The following is a 23,135-nucleotide window of genomic DNA, read 5'->3' on the forward strand; positions in this document are numbered from 1 at the left end:
CTGAAATTCTTTTCAATCTATATACCCATATATCTGTAATTTACGTTTTGTATCTCCATGAGAATAGAAGATATCATCTATTTCACCATTGCTATAGGTTTAATTGGTTTACTATTTGATTAACCGAGTGACGAAGTTTACAAACCAAAATAAACCTGATTTCGACCCGATTAAAACCTGATTTTGACCCGATTAGAAACATAACCCTCAACCGAGAAATCCCTAAAATCACATTTTAACCTCTTTTTTGTTTTCTCTCGCGACGAACCCTAGAAAATCAAATTTCACCATCGATTTCTCAAATTGAATCGATGGATTTAATAATCCGATCTGGTTTTGGGCAACAAGATGGTATTGGGCAAAGAGATGGTGTTGGAGAACGAGAGTACGATGAAGAAGGAGAGGATCGAGATGAATTTCACGTCGATATGCTTAATCGGTTTTTTCTCATTTTATTTCTCAAGATGAGTCTCTTGTTCTCATTTTTTGAAATTTGCGGTTTTTCAGGCTTCTCAGGGTGGTGGAGGAGAAGTTGTTCAAGGTGGTGGACTTTCTCAAGATGGTGGTGGACTTTCTCAATCTGGTGGAGGAGAAGTTGTTCAGGGTGGTGGAGGACTATCTCAAGGTGGTGGAGGACTTTCACAAGCCTGAATATTGAAGATTATGGTAGTAGGGGTCTGTTTTTTGGTTTAAGAGACTAGTTGGATCTGTATTTTGGTCGAATAGACTAGTAGGGTTATGTTTTTGGTCTGTGATCATGTTGAGAACATGATTTCAAAACGTTATCATTCTGCTTGTTTTCAGAACATGTGTTCATCATGTTCTGCCTTTTATGAAATGTGGAATGTCTTATCTTATTAAATGCAATAGCAACACCAACAGGAGTTCACACTCAACACCAAAACAAACAAGAGCATAAAGCAGAGCATACAACCGAACAACAATAGATTACAACCGAACAATAGTTTACAATAGCTCATCATACAAGCTTAAACAGAGCAAACAAGATCATAAAACCGAAAACACATACAATTATACTCTTATTCATCCTACATTGCAATTCAGCTTTTGCTTCCAACAAAACTTCTTCAACCCTCTCACAAAGCTCTTTTTCGAACTCCATTTGCATCTTCTCAAATTTCAGCTTCTGTTCTTGCAATGTCTCTATTGTACGCTCTTTCATCTCTTCTTTTACTCTCTCAAATTGAACACCCAATGTTGCTACCTCGTCCAACAATGCCTCATCGACCCACTTAAAGATGTGGTTATCGTTCACAAGCTAACATTATATCATAGAATACAATGAAAATTGATGAGAAGGATTAGGCTCGGATTTGGATTAGGTCGATGTCTACATCAAACAAAGCATAACATAGTACCTTCTTTGCTGCTGCTTCTCGACATCGAAAGTATCTCCGAGAAGGATTAGGCTCGGATTTGGAATTCTTTGCCACGATGTGTTCCCCACACCAGCATCTCTTAGGCACGCCAACGACGAATCCTCTTTGTCGAACATTTGATGAACCACTCGAACCTCCAGAAACGGTACTCATGGTTGCAAAGATCGATTTAAGAATTTTATGCTTTTAGGGTTTGAGGATTTGGGGATTTTAATGGAGTTATAGATGTGTTATAGATGTATCGTCTCGGGTCGGATTATTAACATCAGTCAGGTTTTATTTTTGGTTTTCTATTTGGTATGAACGGTATCGTATCGGTTCACTCTTTAAACCGATAACATCCCGATATATGGGTATATAGATTGAGAAGAATTTCATGAGAGCCATCTGGGACGGGGGTAAAGATCGGGCTCCATCTGGTACGATATCATAGTTCTCATGGGGAACCAGGACGTTTTCCCAAAAAACTTTTAGTAAAGTGCCATAAAAAGAATGGAAATTTTTATTACGAAAGTCATGTAAGTAACCATAATGGGAACTATACAAGCCCATTCGAATGGGCTTGATATATCTGATGATTACAAAAGCATGGCAATTATGCTTTTTTCTTGTCAAAGCAGTGCAATTATGTTGATGGCAATTTTTTAAAAAGCAAAAAATACAGTGCAAGCAATTATGCTTTTAATTTCCATCTTTTCGTATACATATTTAGACGAAGATTGATTACGCACATGGATGTCGTATTTATATATAACTTGCCAGCTTTATCTGTAGAGTATAGAATACAAAACGTAGCATTCTTCAAACCGCAAACTTGATGAATAAAGTAATTTGGACAAATGGTTGGCTTGCACCAGTCTCTCTACAAGTGACACTAACCATATGAGAAAACGTCAATTAATAACAAAATCGAAAGACAATGAAGAAAGCAATGCTGACTACTGAGAATATAATATATCAAAGTACAAAGGAAGTTGTTCCCACTTTCCATCTTCTTCACCTGAACTTTGGGGAATTGGGGACCCAAAAACCTTCTTCATTGACCATCCCATATATATTTTGCTTTTCTTAATAAATCACTCCTCCTTTCAATGCATTACATCAACATTTTTCTTTTTATATATACTGTATTATAAACCGTTGTGTAATTAACGTATGCATCGGGTACTAGCTAGAATTTTGTTTTTGTTTTTGTAAAAAAATATTCTGTGGAGTTTCACAGAATATTGCTTCTTTTTATTTATCAAATATTAACTTCAGACCTAATAAGAGAGATTGTGGACATTTACTTTTCAAAAACTTGTTAATAAAAATAGTTTTTTTAAATATAAAAAAAACTGTATCATATTGCAAGGGAAATAAATGATAAAGTAACTAAAACTATTCTCCCTTTAATGTTTGAAAATTATAATCTGTTGTTTCATGTCCCCCGGTCCACCTGACACTGCATGTATAAAAAAGAATAAACTCCAAATCCATATAACATATATATTCAAAAATTTTGAAATAAAGAAAATATACAATTTCCACGCAAAAGAAGAAACTTTTAGTTTATTTGCTCTCTCTTTATGGTTATGGATGATCATATAAGATACAATAAATGAAATGTTCAGTTTTGCCTTACCTTTATTTACTTTTATTGGCCATTATAATTGTTCCAGCCAAAGTTAGACTTATTCAAAAGGGGTTGCTTTCAAAAGCTCATCTCTCTCTTTCTTTCTCAAGTCTCAGCCTGCTTGCTGATCTCATCACTACTTACCATCTTTTACTCCATCCAAAATCCTCAACAACACTCCAAAAACAAAAACAAAAACAAAAACCCACTTCCCCAAAACTGAAACCAAACAAAAACATCTCTATTGATCTCCTTCTCTGGAATTCAGATTTGTAACCAAGAAATGTTTCCTACGCGTCCACAATATTGGAGAAGAAGATTATCAATAAACCCACAATCTCTTCTTCTTCTGATACTCTGCTTCTTCTTTGTCCACCACTGTGACGCCTCGAGATTCTCGTCATCAAGCGTTTTCTACAGAAACCCTAATTATGATCACAACAACAACACGATGAGGAGAGGCCATTTCTTAGGATTATTTCCAAGACACTTCCCTGTTCCAGCTTCTGCTCCTTCACGAAAGCACAACGACATTGGTATTCAAGCATGGTTGTCTCCATGATCACTCGATCTTTCTCATATATACCTGCTACTATATCTACAATATATGTAATCTATGCACTCATACACAAATTAAAAGGAGTACAAGACCATTCATCTCGGTCTCTGATGTTTGCTTTTAACATGAAATTAGGGTTTCAGATGTTTGACCCCTTTAATTGTTCCTCGATCTTTTGGTTTGCATGTAATCTATTTTGGAGTAGAAGTGAGAGATATTGTGATTAGGTTTGTGCTTTGTTAATTATTCTCACTCTTCCATTTTTGCTGTTGTTGTTTTGTATATGTAAATGATCAAGTTTACGAGACGGGATATTAGATGCAACAATCTCGTTACTTCATCAATGCCTAATTAATTTGTTATCTGTTTTTTTTTCCCCACTTCATTTAATTAATCATTTTATTGATTTCTAATTATATCAAAGCTGTTGATAAGACTCATTTTATAAAGTTTAATTGGTTAAAAATGGAAAATCATCGTCTTTTATAAAGTCCAAAAAGAAAGACCAACAACTTCATTACCGTCTAGAGAACACCATGGGTCATCTTTTACTTGTTCAACCAATGAGATATGAAAAGAAGAAAAATATGTCTCTAAAAAATTTGTTAAGACTACTATTTTTTTGTTTTGTTTTGTCACACTACTTTATATAAAGAATATATAATATACTAAATACTACACTATCAAATGATAGCTAAATATATATAGGCAGTGCATGAAGCTACTATTTATATTGTCAAATATTGAATAATAAAACAAAGATAGAAAGAGTGAAAAAGATAGTCCAAAAAGTCACGCAAGGTTGGGTTATTAACGTAAAAAACGTAAAAATAATAATAGCCTTCGTCATGTAAAGAGTGTCCAATAACCCATCCCGCCACGCCCGGGGATTGATTTGACACTCGTTTTCAATTTTCTACAGTGATATCTATATATTCTTTTTTTGTGACAACTTTTATTTTCTCAGCTAGACTAACGTTACATTAAAATTACATTGAATTATACTGGACAAAACACAAACTCCTAATTAAGAAAAAAAAAAAACTACATTTGACCTTTTTTACCAACTAAAATTGAAGTTAATTTCGTAAAATTTTTAGATGTATGGTGTAAAATACATTTTTCACTTTAAGGTTTTTTAATGGTTTAATGGAGAACATGATTAAGATTAAGTATAGTATATCATAGAGTCATAAAGATCATATACAACAAAAGATACGGAGCCGAAAGATGTGCCGTTTTTAACAAAAAAGTTAGGCTTAATTTTTCGTCGAAGGTTCTTATGCATAAAAATGTTAAAAATCCTACTTTTTCCCTCTCTACAATGAAAAGGTACACCAAAACTCTATAATTAAAGTTTTAACCAAGATTACGATTTCTTTTTTTTTTTGTTTGCATAAAATTAGTTTATTAATTATCTTGTTATCTTAAATTACGTTTACAAATATCACCATCTAGTTATATCTCGAACAATTATGAAAAATGATGACTCTTTTAATTGGAAGAGAAAATGGCCAACACCGCATGATTTGTAGAATATGATGAGGATAATGGTATTATTACACGTTTTACTAAAAGAAATAGCATATTATTATCCGATAATTCCGCAATCGATTCTAAAATTACAAATACACGTATGTGTACCCTTCTCAATTATTAACATTATTATATCACTTTACTAAGAGAAATATTAACCACTGCTTTTCTTTAAACTTTACCTTATTTAATCACTGCTTTTCTTAATAACACAAATTTTAAATTTGCTACATACAATAGATATAAAGATGATCACTCCTATATGTGCCTCGTATCCACCAAATCTTTTAACATATAATCGATGTTAAACTACAACAGAAGTTATCAAGTTGTAATGTTTAAGTGATTAGAATCTATAATTCTTCATTTTGGTTATGAAAAGTTCATTCCTAAGATTTCTACATTCCCCATTGTAAATTTAGTAGAAATCCGGACCAGAGAGTAAAAAATGATTTGTACGGTCGAGTTGGCATGACTTATAAAATCAGTTTTTTTTTTTTTTGTTGGGCAAATACTTAAAAAATCAGTTAAACTCTGTAATGTGAAGCAATCGAGTTCATTTCCTTTTTGATATTTTGTTTGACAAATCCCTGCAACAAAAAAGATTGGTTGCGTCGATTTGAGCTCACAAACTCTGTACACTCTTCATTGTTCACAGTATCAAACAAATAAACTCACCAGTGTTGTCTTAGAAACATGTACAAGCAGATGGGTTTATGAAGATTCTAACAGAGAAACGATTTTTCCGAGGATTTGACATAAGACCTTCCTAAGAATAATCTACCGCAACATTTAAATAGTCAAGAGAACTAGAATTAGAATCATATTGAAACACTTGTTGTGTCTCAACTCCTAAAGAGTAGGCATTGGCTTAAAAGAAGCTTGATCCCGTCCATAGAGAGTATCCGTGCTACAATGCATAAAAAGACTTTGCAACTAATTCAATCATACAAATTGTTTGTTTAATTAACAACTTAAGAAGGTATTTTATTTTTTGTGCAAACAAAAATTTCAAAAGACAAAAGCACTTAAGATGAAGTCACAAACTAAGGTTGTTGTGAGGTTGCGGTGGCGGCTGCAGCCAAGCACTGCAGATAGACAAATAGGTAGTGTAAGGACTAAGGAGGATGAGTACATCTCACACAACCAAAATGTAAACGTAAACAAAAGCAATCTTTGCCTTGTAAATTTATAAATATTTCTCTAAAGTTCCACACTTTTATAATTAACATCAGTAATTATATGAGCAGATAAAAGAATACAATACACTCTTAAACTTCAGCATTTACACATCACAAGAGAGCCGATATCCCAAATGTGTCATATCAATATGTACAAGATACTGACACGCTCTGAATACTCAATTATTTTGGTAAATAAAGTTTCAGACAAGGAAGATCTTTAGTCCTTTCTGCAGCATGATTCGACTCCACAACAGATCTTTCCTTCGACATAAAAATGGACAATCTCGTCTTTCACATGCTTTCGGGCGATGTCAGTTCGCGAGCTTGATGACGACCATGACATGTATAATGTTTCCAAGGCTTCAACTGAGAACCCATTGTTGCTTAGGTCCAGAATCTGCAACTGGTTAGCCATTGCAAGAGCGGTTGAAAGTTCGCTGATGATATGGTTCCTGCGTGGTAAACTTAGACTGCTAGAGGCTGCAGTTTGTTCCTCTGGTTGCTCATCTTCGCTGTCTGCAACTTCGAGATCATCACACTCCATATTGGTTTCACATAACTCTTGTTCTTTGCCCGGGTTCTGGCAATGGTGTCTGGTTTCAACTGTCTGAGGTTTGTCCATGGAAGTGACAGATTCAGATGTTCCTTGTAAATGCTGCCCTAGTTTTAAGCTTTCCTTCACAGGTTGGCCAAAGAAAGTCTCATCTATCTTAGCATTCTCGGAAAGATTAAGCTCTTCAAGATTCTTATTACCTGCAGAACGTGTAGTTGATGGTTCAAAATTGGGAAAAATTTTGGTTTAATAGCAATTACAGCAAGAGATTTTATGGAATATTTTAGTTCAGACCTGAAAGTGCTTGGATTATGCATAGAACTCCTGAGAGCTTTAGATGACACTTGTTTAGAGTCAGAACTTTTATGTTTGAACAAGGATTCATAAGCAGCATCCCCAATGCACTGATTCCCTGTTTCAATATTGTTATACATTGAGAAGACAGGAATTTGGATGAAGGTGATTTACAGAATCACGACTACTGATTGCAAAATTCTTTAGCATGGTCTATCTCCATCCTCAACAGAGTTTTAGTTAGATGGAACTACTTGAAAAAAAAAGAGCTTTAAGATGCTGAGGTCATCAAAAACATACCTCTTCGGTGATTGAATTTCCTCCAACATTGAGTTCAAGAATGCAAGATGTTAGATCTTGGGCGAGGTTAAGAAAGAAAGGAGATGCTAGTCCACAACATGAAAGGTCGAGTTTCACAGTTTCTTCCTTCTGATAACATAGCGATTTAGTGACTTTTATAGCTCCGTCCTAGAATAAATTTGTACAGCGTCGTCAGATGAAAAAGGATGCAGATATCATAATATAAGAATTCAATTTGAGTGTTTAGCATATCATCACCGTTCCTATTCCACTGCTGCCAACCAAAAGTTTTGACAAAGATGGAGTCTTGACAAATGCAGAAAGGCTATCAACAACTTGGCTACTAAGCTTTATGCCATTCATGCTCAGTTCTGCAAAGCTGAAGTGGTTTAACATATGATGGTGTTAGATCGATTTACGTTAGTGGAAAAGATAACACAAAAAAACAGCTTTGTTTTTTTAACCTGCTTAGAGAAGCCAATTTAGCCAAGAGGTTTTGAATAGTACTCCCCGAAACAGGACTATTATAACCTGCCATATATGGATACATCAACTTAAGCGACCTCAAAAGAGAGAAAAAAAAATTGAATGTACACAACAAATTATAGAGTTTACCTATACAGAGTTGCGAAAGTCCTGACTCTGAATCCAAAGCATCAGCAACCTTTTGGATTGTTCTTGATGTAAGTGAACAATGTTCCACATTCAAGCTGTAAAGTGCTAAAAAGCAAAAGGGGACACATTACGGTAAGCCAGTGAATGGAAGATAAGAGTTAATAGTGTTAATCTAACACTAGACTGGTTTTATACCATCAGAGCAATTAGCAAAATAATAAAAGAAACTCTACCCCGGCAATTTTTCAAAATAGTTGACAGGTATGATCCACATGCATCTGTAAGTCGATTCCTGGACATATTGAGGACTTCAAGCCGAGTGAACAGCACAGGACATTCACAGATCTGGTAGAGAGGAGTATATTAAACAATACGAATAACCCATGAATATGTGAAACTTTCTAGCTTTGAGCCTAGTAGTGTACCTGAAACAAAGCAGTTGGACCGAATCGATTGCAGTGCAAATCCAAAATTAAAGCACCGTACATCTGGCTTGACGAGGCAAAAAGTTGTTTCAGTTTCTCCATTGTACCATTCCCTAACAACCAATAAGACGAAATATAAAACTTTCAAATTTCCTAGTACTTTTTAATGATATAACCAACTAACTCACTTAAACTAAGTAAGACGTCAAAGAACAACTTTCACCTAGCATATTGTGAGAGAGATCCAACATAGCAACTGTATTGTGGACATGGAGAGCACACAATAACGGAGCAGCTGATATGTCTTGCAGTTCACATTCTGACACATTGATATCATCCTCTACCTGATAACAAACAACGAAATAACCATTTTAAAACTATTTTGTCCATTAACCGGCAAATTTGGGAAATTATTCTCACCTCCGAAATATATAATTTCTTAAGCAATTTTATACTGGGTTTCTCTGAAAACTTCTGGCAACAGTCCATGTATAGTTTCATCAGGCGCTTGTGAACCCAACCTGAAACAAGTTAATTACATAGCTGATTCAGCCTTATTAAATAAATAAGAGGAGATAATCAATGATCATAATCTATAAAACCAATACAGCGGTTCAGCCACAATCATTTAAAAAGTGAGAACAAACTTGTGATGAAATTGTTGCAAAAAAAAAAAAAAATTGTGATGATCAGCTTGATAATCATTCAGTCAAATATCATGAGATCCCATTTGTACCAAGAATATACTTACCTTTAACAGAAGCTTCAATAACAACATTTCCAGAAGCACCTCTGAGAACCGCATGTAGATCCAATGGTTTCAGAACTTTTCCACCATATTCCAAATGATGAATGATCGGCAACAGACCTAAATAGCAAATTGGATGTTCAAAGATTCAAACAACTTTTACAGCCGAAAAATTTACTGAAAAATGTGCTAGGGAACAAGGAAAATGATACTAAAATGCAAAAAAAACTTTTATTAATCATGAGATAAGAGTTATAGAGATTGATCCTAACTGGGGATCTGAGATCATGCATTCAAGCTAAACTTTTGCTGAGGAAACAAAAATGTGCACATACCTTTTGATTTCTCATCGTCAGGAAGTTGTAAATAGTATAAGCAAGTTAGTTCCACCTTCACAGACTCATCATTGCGAGAACAGGAGTCTAAAGCAATGTGTTCATTTTCAATTTCAACTCTTATTTTTTGCTGCAACAAGTAAAAAATATAGATATCATAAAGAAGAATGGACGAAGTAGAATAAATAAATGCAACCCTATCCAATCTAGAATAATCAGTGATAACTCAAAACCAGATCACAGTTGCTCACATCCTCAGTTTTTGAGTAAGCGTGTAAGTTCACGAGAGAAGCTCCAGTTTTGCAATGCGAGCCGTTGGAGTCACCAACATCAGATTGAGATCCTCTTTTACTACAACCAGTAGTTTCAGCAGCTATATTATTGCTCAAAGATCTACAATTTCTGACATTTGGAGCCACCTTATTGGGATTGAGAGGTGTATACGAGCAAGAACCTTCTTCTACATTATCTTGGATGGAAGGATTATTCGTATAATTAACAGCACCATCAAAATACATACTTTCCTCAGAAACCTCCTCATTCTGCGTTGGAACTTTGTGAAAATTGTCTTTAGGGCATCCCAACTCATATTCGGTTTCACTTTCATCATCAGAGAGGATTACACGAATACGCTTGCGACCAACAACTGTTTGCTGAGAGTCTGCTACTGCAGAGCAATCTTTCTTAGTCTCATCAGTATCAACATCTTGTTTTCCTGAAACTTGTTTCCTTTTAAACAGACGTTTTCCAGGCTGGAGAAATGAAATTAGTGGCACGTCATCATTCGCTTCATCTAAATCTGCTAACGGTTCTAATCTAAGTGAATTTGATGTTTGGGGTTCTGGTGAGCTACATGCATTTGGCCTATTATTTGATATGTTCCCATGCCCTTCTGAGTCGGTTTCAGAGCATTCTTCTTGTGTACCACATTCGGCTCTCTCAGCATGCTCTGACTCCTTCAGATCTTGTATTTTGTCCTTTAAATCCCTAAACAGTAGAATAATCTATGAGACAAATAAAATATTTGAAACTGCAAACCTTACACCATATTTGGTTTCTATATATATATATATATATATATATATATATTCTACCCAGTGGCTACATAGTCCATAGTGAAGGTTACCTGGCTTTTTGAGCATTCCCAAATCTCATCATATGGCTATAATGCATTAGTTCCAGTGCAGAAAGCTGAACTGAAGGAAGATTAGCTTTTGAAGCAATTCTGCAGGATCACATGAGAACAAATCCAAAAAGACCATTAGTTAAGTACTTAGCATTAGCATGAGATATGTGTGCATTCACGTCTATATGAGCGTTCACATTTACATTTTCTCTGCTTTAAGCGTTCCTTCAAATTTTAACGATGATTAAATCTTCATTCATATGTTAAACGGAATTGTCATTTTCTTAAGGAAGATTCATAAGTAGGGGTTTTACTACTTGAATCACAAACATAATTACTCAGCAGTTTAAAATGCAAACTTTGATAAAGGGCTCTCTTATATAGATTACTAATAATTGGATCTACCTGTACGCCTCTTCGAATGCTTGGAGTGCTCCTGTCCATTCGCCAATACTGTCCAAACCATTACCTATATTGATTTTCGCTAGTGCTTGACCCTACAAGAGACCACCATAAGTGAGAACGAAGAAAAGCTATAATATTGACAAATCCCAAAATAGGAACAATTAGTGTTCCCCTTTCACACCAAATATATCTAGTAGAGGCCTCATCAATTATTTATGGTGCTGTGAACAAATTATGATAAAAATAGTGAAATATAACAATTTCCAATTAATCGTGCAAGCAAACAAATCTTACCTCCAGATTACCGATTGCTTCGTATCCCTCATAACCTCTATTAAACCACTTCAGGGACTTTCTGAAATTTCTGAGCTTATGGTAAGACTCTCCAACAACCAAGAAGGCATCACTCAGCTTTTCCTTGTCACAGAGTTCGTCTGATATTTTCTTCTTCCTTTTTGAAAATTCAAGATGCTAAGACATTCAAAGAATAAGTAGCGACCTATTAGTTGCATACAGAGATTAAGTAGTAGTTTCCTACTTCAACTTTCAGAACTATATTATTTGTCACTGGAACTGTGGCGCAGAGACTTGGATCATACATTGCCCAATATCCGTATGATAAAGAATAAACATAATAAATTTATTTTAGCAAGTTTAGAACTAAAATATGATTCACCATTTAAAAGATATGTTTCTTGAGAGACAAAACTTTAGTAATCCTTGGATAATATAGTCTTCATGACTGATCTGAAAAGACAGTGTCAATAGCCGAACTTCACAAAACTTGACTTTGTTTAAGAGAATAGCATATCTATCCTACTCCATACCCTTCTGAAGTCTGGAAAACCTCACAGTACTTACTCATCATTAAAAAACACTAAGATGAACAACTCTAACTACAGCAAACTTTTCAAACAATGTAAACATGGTATGGAGAGTTGGGATTGAAAAGCAAGGAATGATAAAGAAATAAAACTAACCTTCAGCCATGCAAATACAATGCTAGACTTCTCAATAAGACGTTCAAGACAAGCATGCACTTGAAGCATAGACTTTCGTTCCTCCGAAGTGCCTTTGGCGTCAGTCATTTCTGCAGACAACTTCTTAAGCACAAGCTCTTCATCTCTCAATTCTTCCATAACTTTAATAGATTTCTTGACAATCTTGATATTTTGCTCAATCTGTTCAACCAACGCACTCTCGTCTTGCATAGATTTCGCTAGAGTAGAAGCTTTACCATAACACAAAAGTGCATTGTCGTACTTATGCGTCCTGTTGTGTAATTCAGCGAGATTGATATACCCCTTGGCTTCTCCTTGAGGATGATTAATTTTATGGCAGATATTGATATCCATCTCAATATGTTTCTTTGCCTCATCCCAACTTCTCAGCTCCATAAAAACGTTTCCAAGGTTATGATGAAGCCTACTACGAGCAGCATCATACTCTCTAACCTCCTCCTCATCGCAAATCTGCAGCCCTTTCTTGAGAATACTACGAGCCGCCTCAGGGTTATCAAGCTCAAGGTCAAGCATACCAATGTTGTTATGTGCATTAATATACTCCTCAAGAAACCCACTAGACTGTCCAGGTGGTGGTTTCTCCTTGAGAACCTGAGCAAGTTCCATGGCTTTCTTAAAGTACTTTTTAGCACTCTGGATGGCATCACAATCATCCTCAGACCTCAAAAGTATTTCATAATAGGTACGACCAAGTTGAGTACAAGCTCGTTGCTTTTCCACAGTGTCATCAGCTTCTTTCGCAAGCTCTAAATGCTTCTTCTGTAATTTTCCCAATTTTTGCAGCATTTTTTAATTCCTCGATTCCCAATTGAAACTCAAAATTAATAAGATGAAATCAAAAGAGGGCTTTACCTGATAAATCAATGCTTCTTCGAATTCCTCGAGACGGAGATAAATCTCGCCGAGACACTGACAAGTAGGTAACAGATCCTTCCCAGGTAGATACTTGACGGAGATATCGTAATCGATCCGAAACCATTTGCGAGCTTCAACGTACTCTCCTTGATTCTTGAGTATATCGCCGACATTGTTCGCCCATTTCGCTTCTTCGCTTCTGTTACCCACTTCCTTCGCTTTCCGGTACGCTCTCTTCGCCGCTGCTAAATCCATTCGACCCATCATCGATTGTTGATTTCTCCAAATTTTCAGATTTCTCGAAGTTTTAATGATTTTGATTTTCTCCAATTTCGCTAATCCATTTTTTTTTGGTGCCAATGCCATCAAAATCCTTAGAAATGCCGCCAAAAAAAGTCAAGGGTAAATTTGGTAATCTCAGACAATTATTACCCTAAACCCTGAATCTGATGAGTTTTTTAGGGCTTGGGTCGGAGTTTAGATTGGGCCTTGGGCTTTGAATCCAGACATGTAGCAAAAAAGAAAGAACCCTAAGGGTTTCGAAGTCTCTCGGTTATATAACTTCTCATTTCACGCGGCCGCATCGCTTCTGCTTGTTGAACTTGAAGAGCTCTTCTTGAAGATTCCGGCGAATTGAATCATCCCGGTGGAGAGAAAATGGTTGCGGCAAAGAAGACGAAGAAGTCCCATGAGGGAATCAACAGCCGATTGGCTCTTGTGATGAAGAGTGGAAAGTACACTCTCGGGTACAAATCTGTTCTCAAATCCCTTCGCATCTCCAAAGGTACAAATTTTCAAAAACCCTTTAGATTTTGTGAGAGATTAGATCAATCTTCGTAGTTAAGGATGAGTAGTAATGGTTTGAATTATTGTTGTTGGGGGTTGTTTAGGTAAGCTGATATTGATCTCAGCCAATTGCCCACCGTTGAGGAGATCAGAGATTGAGTACTACGCTATGCTTGCCAAAGTTGGAGTTCATCACTACAATGGCAACAACGTTGATTTGGGCACTGCTTGTGGTAAATACTTCCGAGTCTCTTGCCTCAGCATCGTCGATCCTGGTGATTCTGACATCATCAAGGCACTCCCTAGTGATCAGTGATTGATTCTCATTTTGACGATTTCTTTATGATGTTGCCATGTTGTTCTACCTCTGCTTTCTTATGCAATGTGTTCTTCTTCAAAGACTCAATGTTAGGTTTCTTTGGTTTCTAAAACTCCTCAATGGTCAAATTATTACATCATTTCGTCTCTCTTTGTGGATTTGTTACATGTGAAATGCTTAATTTGGTCTTGTTCCAATGCTTGGTTAGTAACTAGATAAATGTTCATACTACACATTTGTTTAATTTCAAATGAACTTGACAGTAATATCGACATTTTCTAACATCATATGATCAAACGACCGACCAAACTAAAACTCAATTATCAAAAAGAAACCCTTCATCCTGTAGCAAACTTTCTACACTTTCAGGGAGCGAAGAGCTTCTTCTTCAACAACCAACAAAATAACAGAGGTGAAAAAACAAGAAGTAATGAATTGTTGTGCTTTTTGGCTTACTTCAACTTCATCACAGACAACTTCTTCTTCGTCTCCATTATAGCTTCTTCTCTTTTCTTTGTTACCTCTTTCATCTCTTCCTGATACTTAGCTTCTATCTCCTCCAGTTCCTGTCTTAACCTTTCTTCTTCCTCCAAACTTACTGGTTCGGTTGCCTCTTCTGCTTCTTGTTTGGAGCTCCCGTTTTCTCCATTGGTAGAATCGACACATTGCTGCTTATCTTCATCTTCAGATCGTGGGAAATCCGAGTTCAACGAGTGACTAATCGACTCACTGGCATCATGAAAAGTAGTCTCCTCTTGTCTCTGGGCGGTCTTGGCTTCGTGCTGCTGACTTCTTGAGTTATGATTTAGTTGCGAGTGGATGAGATGATCGACTGTGACATCAGTTTTCCAGGTCGGTATCATGTTGACAAGTAATATATCAATCAGTTCGGCTATAAACGTGACGTTCTGGTCAGTCAACTCGAGTTGCTCAACCATTTCACTCGACACCTTAGAAGCAGTGTCACCTTCTTGATAGAACAGGAAATGAATGTTCCTCACACGTCCTACAACGCAAAACAAGTTATATTTAAGTCTCAGAACGCAAAAGTGATAGATATGTAACTGGAGCTGAACCAAACCGCTCACCATTCTCATCTACTATTCTAAGAATTAGCGACACAGACTGTTCATCGTTTTCTTCACCCTTGAGGACAAAGAAGTTCCCTCTCTTTGCTCGTCTAACCTCAATACACCTGGATCCTGAGGTGTCGCAAAAAGTAACAATAGGCAGGTTGTCTTCATCGAGATCTATAGACATGGGTTTACTACGCCGTGCTGTAGGGGGGCCTTCAGACATAAGGCAACGATCTCCAAACGCACCATCTTTGGGCATTACAATGTCTGGAAGTGGCAAAGGGTTGTGCATTGTTAAACCATTGACATGAAGAAAAGGGTCCAGCAGAAGCTCTTTTGCTGATAACCTCTCCGTTGCAGGAAGCAAGCATTTCTCAATAAACTGTTTTACTTCTGGGTCTAGAACCCTAGAGAGTGAAGCAGGTTTTATTCCCTAGAAATCACCAAGAACCACATTTGGTTAATAAAATCTTGTCAATAAGCTCACCACAGGAATTATGTGAAATATACACTTTGTTGCTAACTCACCGATGAAACTTTCTTGTATATCTGAGCAGAGTTTTTGCATTCACAGTATGGGTATTCAAATGTCACCATCTCCAACATACACATCCCAAATGAATAAATATCAGCCAGTTCGTTGTAGTTCTCATCATAAAGTTCGGGTGCCATAAACTCTGGTGTTCCTGTTGGTAACATAGTAACACTTCAGTTTAACCCAAAAGAAGGACGAATCAAAATGTAACAGACAAAGAACATAGCGTGATCATAACTGCAGAAAATGTGAACAGGTAAGCAACATCAAGAAGCAGGAAATAAAAACTATACCAATGACACTTTTGGCATTAGCTTGCTCCATGACAGTAGCTAGACCAAGATCTCCTATTTTCACTTCTCCATGGTTTCCATTGATAAAAATGTTATCGCATTTGAGATCCCGATGTATAATTGGTGGCTCTTGACCGTGAAGATATCTCAAACCCATCAAAATCTGCCTCGCCCAATTCTTCACTGCCTTCATGTTCACCTTCCTGTGTTTCTTACGGTAGCTGAAACAAAAGATTGCTTAAAAATCCACAGCAGTGATCACCACAATAAACAAAAAAGAACGGGAAACAAGCACAGAAGACAAGAGTTACATACTGTCGGAGGCTCCCTGAAGTGAATAGCTCAGTAATTATGTTAACTGTCTTGTTCTTATCATCTATCCATGAGTTATAGAACCTAATGATATTACTGTGCTTCAATGATTTCAGCAGACGCACTTCGGAATACAGCCTCTCTAGGCAATTCGGAGACTGCAAAACATCATCTATTCGTACTTGGTTCCACGCGACTTCAATCCCATCTACTTCATCGAATGCCTTATAACTGATGTCCTTAAGTTAAGGTAATAAACCAAGAAATTATACAGAACACAGAAATATATATTCTTTCTCTCCTAAAAGCAACTTCACTGACATGATATGAGTATATTCCTAGGAAGCTTGTTACATCAAAAATACTCTTAGTCTCAGAAACTAATAATGAAACAAACAGAAAAGGATACACAGTCTTGAATGCGCCTTTTCCAATAACCTCTTTATACTGAAAGGTCCACAGTTTATTATTGGTTAAACCACACAATATGACTCAAAACTTAACATTTGAGAAGTAAAACAAGCCAAAGGGGATGTGAATCTTAATTCCCCTTATAGTATCAACTATGTACCGATTGAAAGGTAAAACACTAAACAGATAGAGAAAAAAATATAATTACAGAGATCAGTCTCATACCCGTATATATCGAAAAGTTGGATCAACTTCAAGCACTTCAGGGTCAGGAGGCTCATGAAGTGTGGAAGCATCGTCTGAACCATCCATTCTTTCTAAAAGCATACAGCAGAAACAACCCAAAAAACAAAAAACAAAGAATCTTTAAAAAACTCCATGGATTCTTTTCGAGTGCAACATGAGAATATTCAATGACAAAAAAAGATATCCACACGCTAATACAACCTTCAATCTAATTTCAGCTGGAAACCTTTTTTTGTGAAACTTATTAATCAGCTCAGACCAAACAACAACAACAAAAAAAAACAAAACACAATCATATCCAAGTGAAGAAGCTTGTCAAAATTTAGGATCATGACATCATTTGCATAAAACACAATCCAATAAGGTAATACTCTTCTTCCCAGATTAAATTCCCTCAACAATTACATTAGACACAAGCATAAACAATTACCATATGAACTATTTCAAAAATTTGATAGGAGAAAAAAACAAAAATACACACATGAGCATATTCAAAAAGGGAGACCGATTCACGTCAATGCATACATTCATATGAAGAACATAGAAAAACACACCATGAAAATATTATTTTCTCGCCCGAAAAAAAGCGTAATGAAATCGCGTAAAACTTATTTTTATTTATATGATTCTGACGTATTGATTTCTACCTGGAGAAACAGAGCTTTGGTTCTGTAATTGAGACGAGACGGACAAGGATGAACAACAATGACACGGAAAAAAATTTAGAACCCTAATTGAGAGAAATCGATTGATGAAGGGAAGATGCAGCGACACGGGAAAATACAACAAGTGTTTGTTCTAAGCTTATTTACGAAACAACACCACCCACCACCCTTTTTTTTTTCCCAAAACTAAATTTGTTTTCAAGTCCTTTTTCTAAAAACAGAGAAACGCGAAACATGACGTGTCAATACACGTGGCATTTAATTTTTTGCGTTTCTCAACGCAATTGCTGACGTTGAAATATCCACTAGGAAAAATAGCCAATCTTTATAACAACATGAAAATGAAAATTTTAGTTCAATTTACCTAAACACTAGTATTACATAAGTCAATAATTTTATTTCATTGCCTGCGCAAAAACGCATTACCACACACTTCTTGTAAACCAAAAGTCAAAATAACCATTGAAGTAGACTCTCATGAAGATTTGGTCTCTGAGTAGACAGACATTACAACGAAAATGATCTTTCTCCTCATCGAGATAACCCTAAAATATTGTCGTCATCTTCGTCTGTTGAGGATTCATCGTAGAAGCTCCCATTAGTAAGTCTGCTAGGATCAGTCAGATTAACTTCCTTTTCTGATTGTCCGATCGTGATGTCTCGGTGTTTAACTAGGAGCCAACGCAGCAGTTTGTCTTCCTTGTTGAGGTAGTGAAGCTCCTTGTTCATGTTTGGAGTTGCCATCATTGTTATCTGCATCAATTGTCCCTGCAAGTATTTCACCCCATATATCATTATGTCATATACACACACCTCAAAGCTCCAGGGCAGACAATGTTACAAAGCAAACCAGTAACTCTACAGATTAGTGAGAGAGAAAGAGAAGCTAACAAAGAAGCATGCTCAAGTTTTCACTATCTACAGATTCTATCAAAGAGACATTAGGAGATTAATGTTTAAAGCTAGTACAGATACTCTCAAAAACATATGGTTACATACTTACATCCTATATCCTCCTTCGTAGCTCAAATATATGTTTCTACAAATAACCAAATTGTCTATGAACAGAAGCAGTTTGAAGCGGAAGCTGCGACTGTTTGTACTAAGTTACTGTGGAAATCACAAAATTCAAATCAAGCTTTATTATTCCAATGTGAAGATCCAAAGCCAATCAAGCTCTCAAAAGAAACGAGAATCATAGTGTCTCAACAAAATCTGAAGAATTTTGATTCAATACTATCTAAGGCGAAACAAGTATCACTCTAGGATCGTAGCTAGCATTTGAAGTACAATGACTGCATAGTTTTCCTCAAATCTAGCTATCAATATGAATCAATCAGAAAGATGTGAAACACAGAGCATTGATAAGGTTTCGAAAGGCAAAACCTAAATCCTAATCGGCCTGAGAAACACTTTGATCTAGGCAAACACTACGGGACTCATAATAAAAATCATCAATTGAGTAAGAACCCTAAGGCAATTGAATAACCTGATAGTGTCTTCCGTCGAGCTTCCTAATACCGTAACCCAATTCGACCTTGCCAAAGGATTTGACCTCCGTGAGGACACCATTTCTGCTGTAAACGTGTTTCCCGATGCGCGCAACGAGTTCGATAAGTCCTTCCTTCCTGATGATTGGCTTAAACAGCAGCATACAGTCGTAGAGCGGCATTTTTCTGATCTTCCTCTTCCGACGACAAAGAGATTAGATTTGGACTCTCTCTCTCTCTCTCTCTCTCTCTCGTTTCGTTGGTTTATTAGGGTTTTTACTCTTCACAACTTCGCCGTCGAGTAACCACCAAAGTTCACATTTCCTCAAACGACGTCGTGTTTTAATTTTATTTTCATATAAACACAAAGAGAAAATTGTAAAAAGCTTTATATTTTCATAGAAGTTAACAACCAAATACTGTAAAAGATTTTCTAATGTTTACAATCATTAAAGTCATCATTATCATTAGTATATGTTTACCATTTATTTACATGGAATTTTCTGCTTATGGGTACAAAAGTTTATTTACATGGACCACAATATCATCCAAAGAGTAGAGAGAGAGCTTAATATTATTTACATATACGCACATTATATGAAAACCCAAATCCAAAACCAATAACGAAACCCAAAATGGGTCAAGGTTTTGAAACATCAAGCATCAAAGGGTGAAGTAGCAGTAACCGAGGAAGGGTTTGATGTGGATTGACTAAGCAACAAATGGTTCTTCATTTCTTTGTAAGTCCTCAACTCTTCCATAGCATCAGCTGTTGTCTTTGAGGCCAGAGCAATCCCCGACGCTGTGATTGACGTGACTGCTATCTCCTGAGCCCGTGCTGGTTTGTTGTTGTTCCAACAGATTTCAGGTATGGAAGATTCAGAGACGTCTTGTCTCAGAGGTGGAGCTTTCTTCAGCATTCTCACAAGGGCACCAACTGCAGCATCTTGGGACTTCTTTGGGAATGACCCGCTTGACTCGAGTGGCTCATGTATGTCTCCTCTGTGGTCGAACGACCCTGGTCTTAAACAAGGCAGTTAAGCAAAATCAGTTTCTTCTACTGGAAACAGTTACAAAACAAAAGTCTTAAGAACTGGATCAGGATCCCGGAGAGCAAACCATTCAAGTGATTATTTCCAACAAAAAATCATGATACTAGTAATAGTGAATAGTTTAGATTTCTTGGTTTCTCTACAGAACAGTTCTATATCTTCTTTGTACAAGATCAGCAGACGAATATGCCAAAACTGATAGAAGCTACACGAATACAGAAGCACTACGATAATCATTTGCGTTTAATGGCTGTTTAAAGCTCAAAGCAAAAAAAACACACAAACAAGCTTCTCAAGCCGTATTGATTAGTATATAGAGGCCAGGGGTAGCAAATCACTTATGTAGAAACTCAATTGGTTTCGAAGGAAGCACTTCGAAAGAACAGTGGGAACCAAACGCCATAGAACTACATATCATATGCTTGGGCTGTAGATAAAGTGGAAAAGACACAATGAGAGATGTAAGGTTTTTAAGACAATACCTGCTACTACGATCTGTAATATCATCATACTCAACATCAAATGGGCAAGGGAAATCAGGATCATCAAAATCGTCTTGGTAAGATCTACTGGAACTCCGGGAAAATGATATCCGCGGTGAGCTGTTGGAAGACAGCCTCATTCCAGAATGCTTCCTAAAGTCATCTTTTCCACAAAGAAACAGCTGGAAGAAAAATGAATTTACAATTTTACTCGTTCAGTCACATGATCCACAGAGAAGATAAAAAGATAAGACATGTGGAGTACGTTTACCTTGTCTATTGCTGATCCAGATTCACCAGGACCAAAGTTTCTCACAGGCTTCAAAGAAGTGTGTCTCGACAATTTTAGATGAGGAGAAGGCGCCACAATGTTTTGTTTGGTCTGGAAAGTCGGAGCTGGGATTCTCACTGGAGCACTTTCAGTACGTGTGATGCCTCTTGAGACGGCCTGTATAGGTGCTGAAGGAGAAGGAGGAGGGGAGAAATCTTGATAAGGAGAATACTCTTCTGCGTAGCTTTCCTTTCTACGACCAGTGGGCATCTCAGAAGGGTGAGGAGGAAGGTTACGGGAACAAGGATGTGAAACCAATGCATGTGAATCCGAGCGTGTAGGCGATGGTGAGCAAGAAACAGAAGGTGGAGACGCCTTGTGACGATCAAAACTCCAGCTATGGCGCCTTTGAAATGGCAGCAAAGGAGGCGAGCCATATGAAAGAGGAAGGGAAGGGAACCTCTTTAAAGGATCAGCAAGGGGACTTCCAACATAATCTGTTATAAACGTTGGAGACATAGGAGTTGAGTGTTCGCAACTGACATCTGAGAGAGAACGGTATAAGACCGATAAGCAAAGTCTACCACAGATAGTCTCAACCGGGGTGAAAGAAAACTTCTGCATTTCTGCTTCTTCTCTGCGAGTGAATGGCTCAACTATAGAAGGGACCCTAGGAACAAGCTTAAACTTGAAAATCTGCCCAGAGGAATTGAGTTCCCTGAAAATCTTATAAGCAGGTAAAAGCCTAACCATCACAAACAATGACCTGAGCAGCAGAGTTGCTTTCTTATACATCACTTGCAACTTATTACTGCTTGACCTCCTGCTGCTGGTAGTAGCAGATTCCCTGATCTTCCTATTATCGTACTGAACCACCCATCTCTCAATTATCTGCTCGTTCTTAGTCTCAAATCCCAATTCATCTTGATCAGAATTCCAACCAGACGACTGATACTCTTTCCCTGAAAAATTCCTGATAAGCTCTCTTTTACCAGACAAGTTCATCTGATCACCACCAACAAGTGGCCTCACAACAAGAACCACATCAACAACCAAAGGTTCAAGAGTGCTTCTACGACCTATATCGAAACTCTCTAACGCAGCAGGACACTCCCTGAGAGCTAGATTGAACCATTTGTCACGAGGCCTCACACTGGAGGAAGATGAAGAAGATGAGGAAGGGGAACACATCATCTGCTCACCACTAAAATTCCTTGAAGACATAAAAGGAGTCCTTGATTCTAGAATAATGTGAAGGCTTTTAGCAAAGAACTCAAATATGATCTGTTCTGCTTTAGCACCTTCTGAATTGTTGTTGTTGCTACTCCTGTTGTGTGAAGATGACATCTTTCTTTTAGACAAACCAATCAATTGAGCGAACTGTTCCTGAAATTTCAAAACCATAAACAAAGATTGATACAAAAATCAGTAACCTTTACTAAAATTACGCATTTGATCAAATCGAACAAAATCTCAAGTAAAAAAAAAAACACATAATTCGAGGATTAACCCAGAAATCATCTATGTAGTTCTCGATCATCAAATCCATCTAAATTAACAAAAATCAAAGAGTAAAAACTTTATATAAAAAATAAAAAAAAACCTAAAACCCAGAACAGAGCAAGTAGTAGTATACAAAAACTTGTACAGTAGTAAGTATCATTAGTACCTTATCGTCTCCTTCGTTAGCTTGTGTCGCTGCTTATTAACTTCGTCTTCTTCGAACTTGTTCACTGTTTTTGTTTTTTTGGTTTTTTTTTTTAATAACGGCAAAATTGAAAGAACCCTAAAGACGAAAAAAGCAAAAAAAGGACAAAACTTTGGATTACAAAAGAAAGCTTTCGTCTTTCAGACTTGAAATCAAAACTATGGAAGACGAAACAGAAACAAACCCATGATTTCTCAAAAAAAAATCAAACGAGGTTTTTCATCATTAATATCAGATTATGTTCATTCTAAAAAATTTCATTACTTTTCTAGTTTTTTATTTTTTTTTCAGAGACGATGATTTTGATATCTTCTTCTTCCTTCGTGACTCGTTCGATACACACTTTAATATTACTTAAATTTTCTTCTACCGATTTTGTTTTAATTTTTTGTTTTTTCAAAATTTAATAGTATATAACTTTTTTTAACTTTGTTAGTGGGACCCATAAGCCAGGTCCTTCGTAGGTAAGGGAAGTTAGGAATATACAGAAATTTATTATGTGTCGAATGTTATTAAC

At 36.6% G+C, this 23,135-nt stretch overlaps 7 protein-coding genes across 8 annotated transcripts; 2 read left to right on the forward strand and 5 right to left on the reverse strand.

Moving 5' to 3' along the window:
- Positions 1–930: 930 nt before the first annotated feature.
- On the reverse strand, positions 931–1,848 carry LOC104761858 (uncharacterized protein At4g04775-like). Its single transcript, XM_010485002.3, has 2 exons — positions 1,380–1,848; positions 931–1,279 (listed from the first exon to the last, which is right to left on the reverse strand). The coding sequence occupies exons 1-2, from the start codon at positions 1,551–1,553 to the stop codon at positions 980–982; spliced, it is 474 nt and encodes a 157-aa protein (XP_010483304.1). The 5' UTR covers positions 1,554–1,848; the 3' UTR covers positions 931–979.
- Positions 1,849–3,038: 1,190 nt separating this feature from the next.
- LOC109129215 (protein IDA-LIKE 4) lies at positions 3,039–3,936 on the forward strand. Its single transcript, XM_019236954.2, has one exon. It carries the CDS (start codon positions 3,299–3,301, stop codon positions 3,575–3,577), a length of 279 nt encoding a protein of 92 aa, XP_019092499.2. The 5' UTR covers positions 3,039–3,298; the 3' UTR covers positions 3,578–3,936.
- Positions 3,937–6,285: 2,349 nt separating this feature from the next.
- LOC104746247 (protein TONSOKU-like) lies at positions 6,286–13,527 on the reverse strand. Its single transcript, XM_087488374.1, has 18 exons — positions 12,970–13,527; positions 12,076–12,876; positions 11,390–11,566; positions 11,096–11,187; positions 10,691–10,789; positions 9,816–10,551; positions 9,565–9,694; positions 9,233–9,349; positions 8,902–9,002; positions 8,705–8,825; positions 8,482–8,594; positions 8,290–8,401; positions 8,057–8,161; positions 7,906–7,972; positions 7,700–7,820; positions 7,442–7,609; positions 7,142–7,259; positions 6,286–7,047 (listed from the first exon to the last, which is right to left on the reverse strand). The coding sequence occupies exons 1-18, from the start codon at positions 13,336–13,338 to the stop codon at positions 6,512–6,514; spliced, it is 4,083 nt and encodes a 1,360-aa protein (XP_087344500.1). The 5' UTR covers positions 13,339–13,527; the 3' UTR covers positions 6,286–6,511.
- On the forward strand, positions 13,508–14,216 carry LOC104746252 (large ribosomal subunit protein eL30z-like). Its single transcript, XM_010467685.3, has 2 exons — positions 13,508–13,756; positions 13,863–14,216. Exons 1-2 carry the CDS (start codon positions 13,630–13,632, stop codon positions 14,072–14,074), a joined length of 339 nt encoding a protein of 112 aa, XP_010465987.1. The 5' UTR covers positions 13,508–13,629; the 3' UTR covers positions 14,075–14,216.
- A 42-nt stretch (positions 14,217–14,258) lies between these two features.
- LOC104746251 (putative serine/threonine-protein kinase WNK6) lies at positions 14,259–17,803 on the reverse strand. The gene is made up of 8 exons (XM_087488376.1): positions 17,598–17,803; positions 16,930–17,021; positions 16,703–16,740; positions 16,297–16,524; positions 15,982–16,202; positions 15,682–15,839; positions 15,166–15,586; positions 14,259–15,083 (listed from the first exon to the last, which is right to left on the reverse strand). The coding sequence occupies exons 2-8, from the start codon at positions 17,014–17,016 to the stop codon at positions 14,530–14,532; spliced, it is 1,707 nt and encodes a 568-aa protein (XP_087344502.1). The 5' UTR covers positions 17,017–17,021; positions 17,598–17,803; the 3' UTR covers positions 14,259–14,529.
- Positions 17,804–17,921: 118 nt separating this feature from the next.
- Positions 17,922–19,495, reverse strand: LOC104746250 (uncharacterized). The gene is made up of 2 exons (XM_010467682.3): positions 19,105–19,495; positions 17,922–18,383 (listed from the first exon to the last, which is right to left on the reverse strand). The coding sequence occupies exons 1-2, from the start codon at positions 19,285–19,287 to the stop codon at positions 18,147–18,149; spliced, it is 420 nt and encodes a 139-aa protein (XP_010465984.1). The 5' UTR covers positions 19,288–19,495; the 3' UTR covers positions 17,922–18,146.
- Positions 19,496–19,542: 47 nt separating this feature from the next.
- LOC104746249 (autophagy-related protein 13b) lies at positions 19,543–23,014 on the reverse strand. 2 transcript variants are annotated; one of them, XM_010467681.2, is made up of 4 exons: positions 22,580–23,014; positions 20,911–22,296; positions 20,640–20,821; positions 19,543–20,128 (listed from the first exon to the last, which is right to left on the reverse strand). In XM_010467681.2, exons 2-4 carry the CDS (start codon positions 22,255–22,257, stop codon positions 19,762–19,764), a joined length of 1,896 nt encoding a protein of 631 aa, XP_010465983.1. In that variant the 5' UTR covers positions 22,258–22,296; positions 22,580–23,014; the 3' UTR covers positions 19,543–19,761. The 2 variants fall into 2 exon arrangements, with proteins under 2 accessions (XP_010465983.1, XP_087344501.1); XM_087488375.1 differs by having other exon boundaries at positions 19,543–20,123; positions 22,580–23,000.
- Positions 23,015–23,135: the final 121 nt, after the last annotated feature.

This window comes from Camelina sativa, chromosome 15, assembly GCF_030686135.1.
Source record: "Camelina sativa cultivar CO46 ecotype springtype chromosome 15, ASM3068613v1".
NCBI lineage: Eukaryota > Viridiplantae > Streptophyta > Magnoliopsida > Brassicales > Brassicaceae > Camelina > Camelina sativa.

Coding starts and splice junctions, on each gene's coding strand:
- LOC104746249 (XM_010467681.2), bottom strand. CDS start 22,257: ATGTCATCTTCACACAACAGGAGTAGCAACAACAACAATTCAGAAGGT. Junction 20,822..20,910: donor CTGGATCAGCAATAGACAAG/GTAAACGTACTC, acceptor TTTTTCTTCCAG/CTGTTTCTTTGTGGAAAAGA. Junction 20,129..20,639: donor ATTACAGATCGTAGTAGCAG/GTATTGTCTTAA, acceptor GCCTTGTTTAAG/ACCAGGGTCGTTCGACCACA.
- LOC104746251 (XM_087488376.1), bottom strand. CDS start 17,016: ATGGATGGTTCAGACGATGCTTCCACACTTCATGAGCCTCCTGACCCT. Junction 16,741..16,929: donor CAACTTTTCGATATATACGG/GTATGAGACTGA, acceptor TGGACCTTTCAG/TATAAAGAGGTTATTGGAAA. Junction 16,203..16,296: donor ACTTCAGGGAGCCTCCGACA/GTATGTAACTCT, acceptor CTTTTGTTTCAG/CTACCGTAAGAAACACAGGA.
- LOC104761858 (XM_010485002.3), bottom strand. CDS start 1,553: ATGAGTACCGTTTCTGGAGGTTCGAGTGGTTCATCAAATGTTCGACAA. Junction 1,280..1,379: donor GAGAAGCAGCAGCAAAGAAG/GTACTATGTTAT, acceptor ATATAATGTTAG/CTTGTGAACGATAACCACAT.
- LOC104746250 (XM_010467682.3), bottom strand. CDS start 19,287: ATGCCGCTCTACGACTGTATGCTGCTGTTTAAGCCAATCATCAGGAAG. Junction 18,384..19,104: donor TCGACGGAAGACACTATCAG/GTTATTCAATTG, acceptor AAATACTTGCAG/GGACAATTGATGCAGATAAC.
- LOC104746247 (XM_087488374.1), bottom strand. CDS start 13,338: ATGGCATTGGCACCAAAAAAAAATGGATTAGCGAAATTGGAGAAAATC. Junction 7,821..7,905: donor AAATTGGCTTCTCTAAGCAG/GTTAAAAAAACA, acceptor AAACCACTTCAG/CTTTGCAGAACTGAGCATGA. Junction 7,048..7,141: donor CATAATCCAAGCACTTTCAG/GTCTGAACTAAA, acceptor CACGTTCTGCAG/GTAATAAGAATCTTGAAGAG.
- LOC104746252 (XM_010467685.3), top strand. CDS start 13,630: ATGGTTGCGGCAAAGAAGACGAAGAAGTCCCATGAGGGAATCAACAGC. Junction 13,757..13,862: donor ATCCCTTCGCATCTCCAAAG/GTACAAATTTTC, acceptor GGGGTTGTTTAG/GTAAGCTGATATTGATCTCA.
- LOC109129215 (XM_019236954.2), top strand. CDS start 3,299: ATGTTTCCTACGCGTCCACAATATTGGAGAAGAAGATTATCAATAAAC.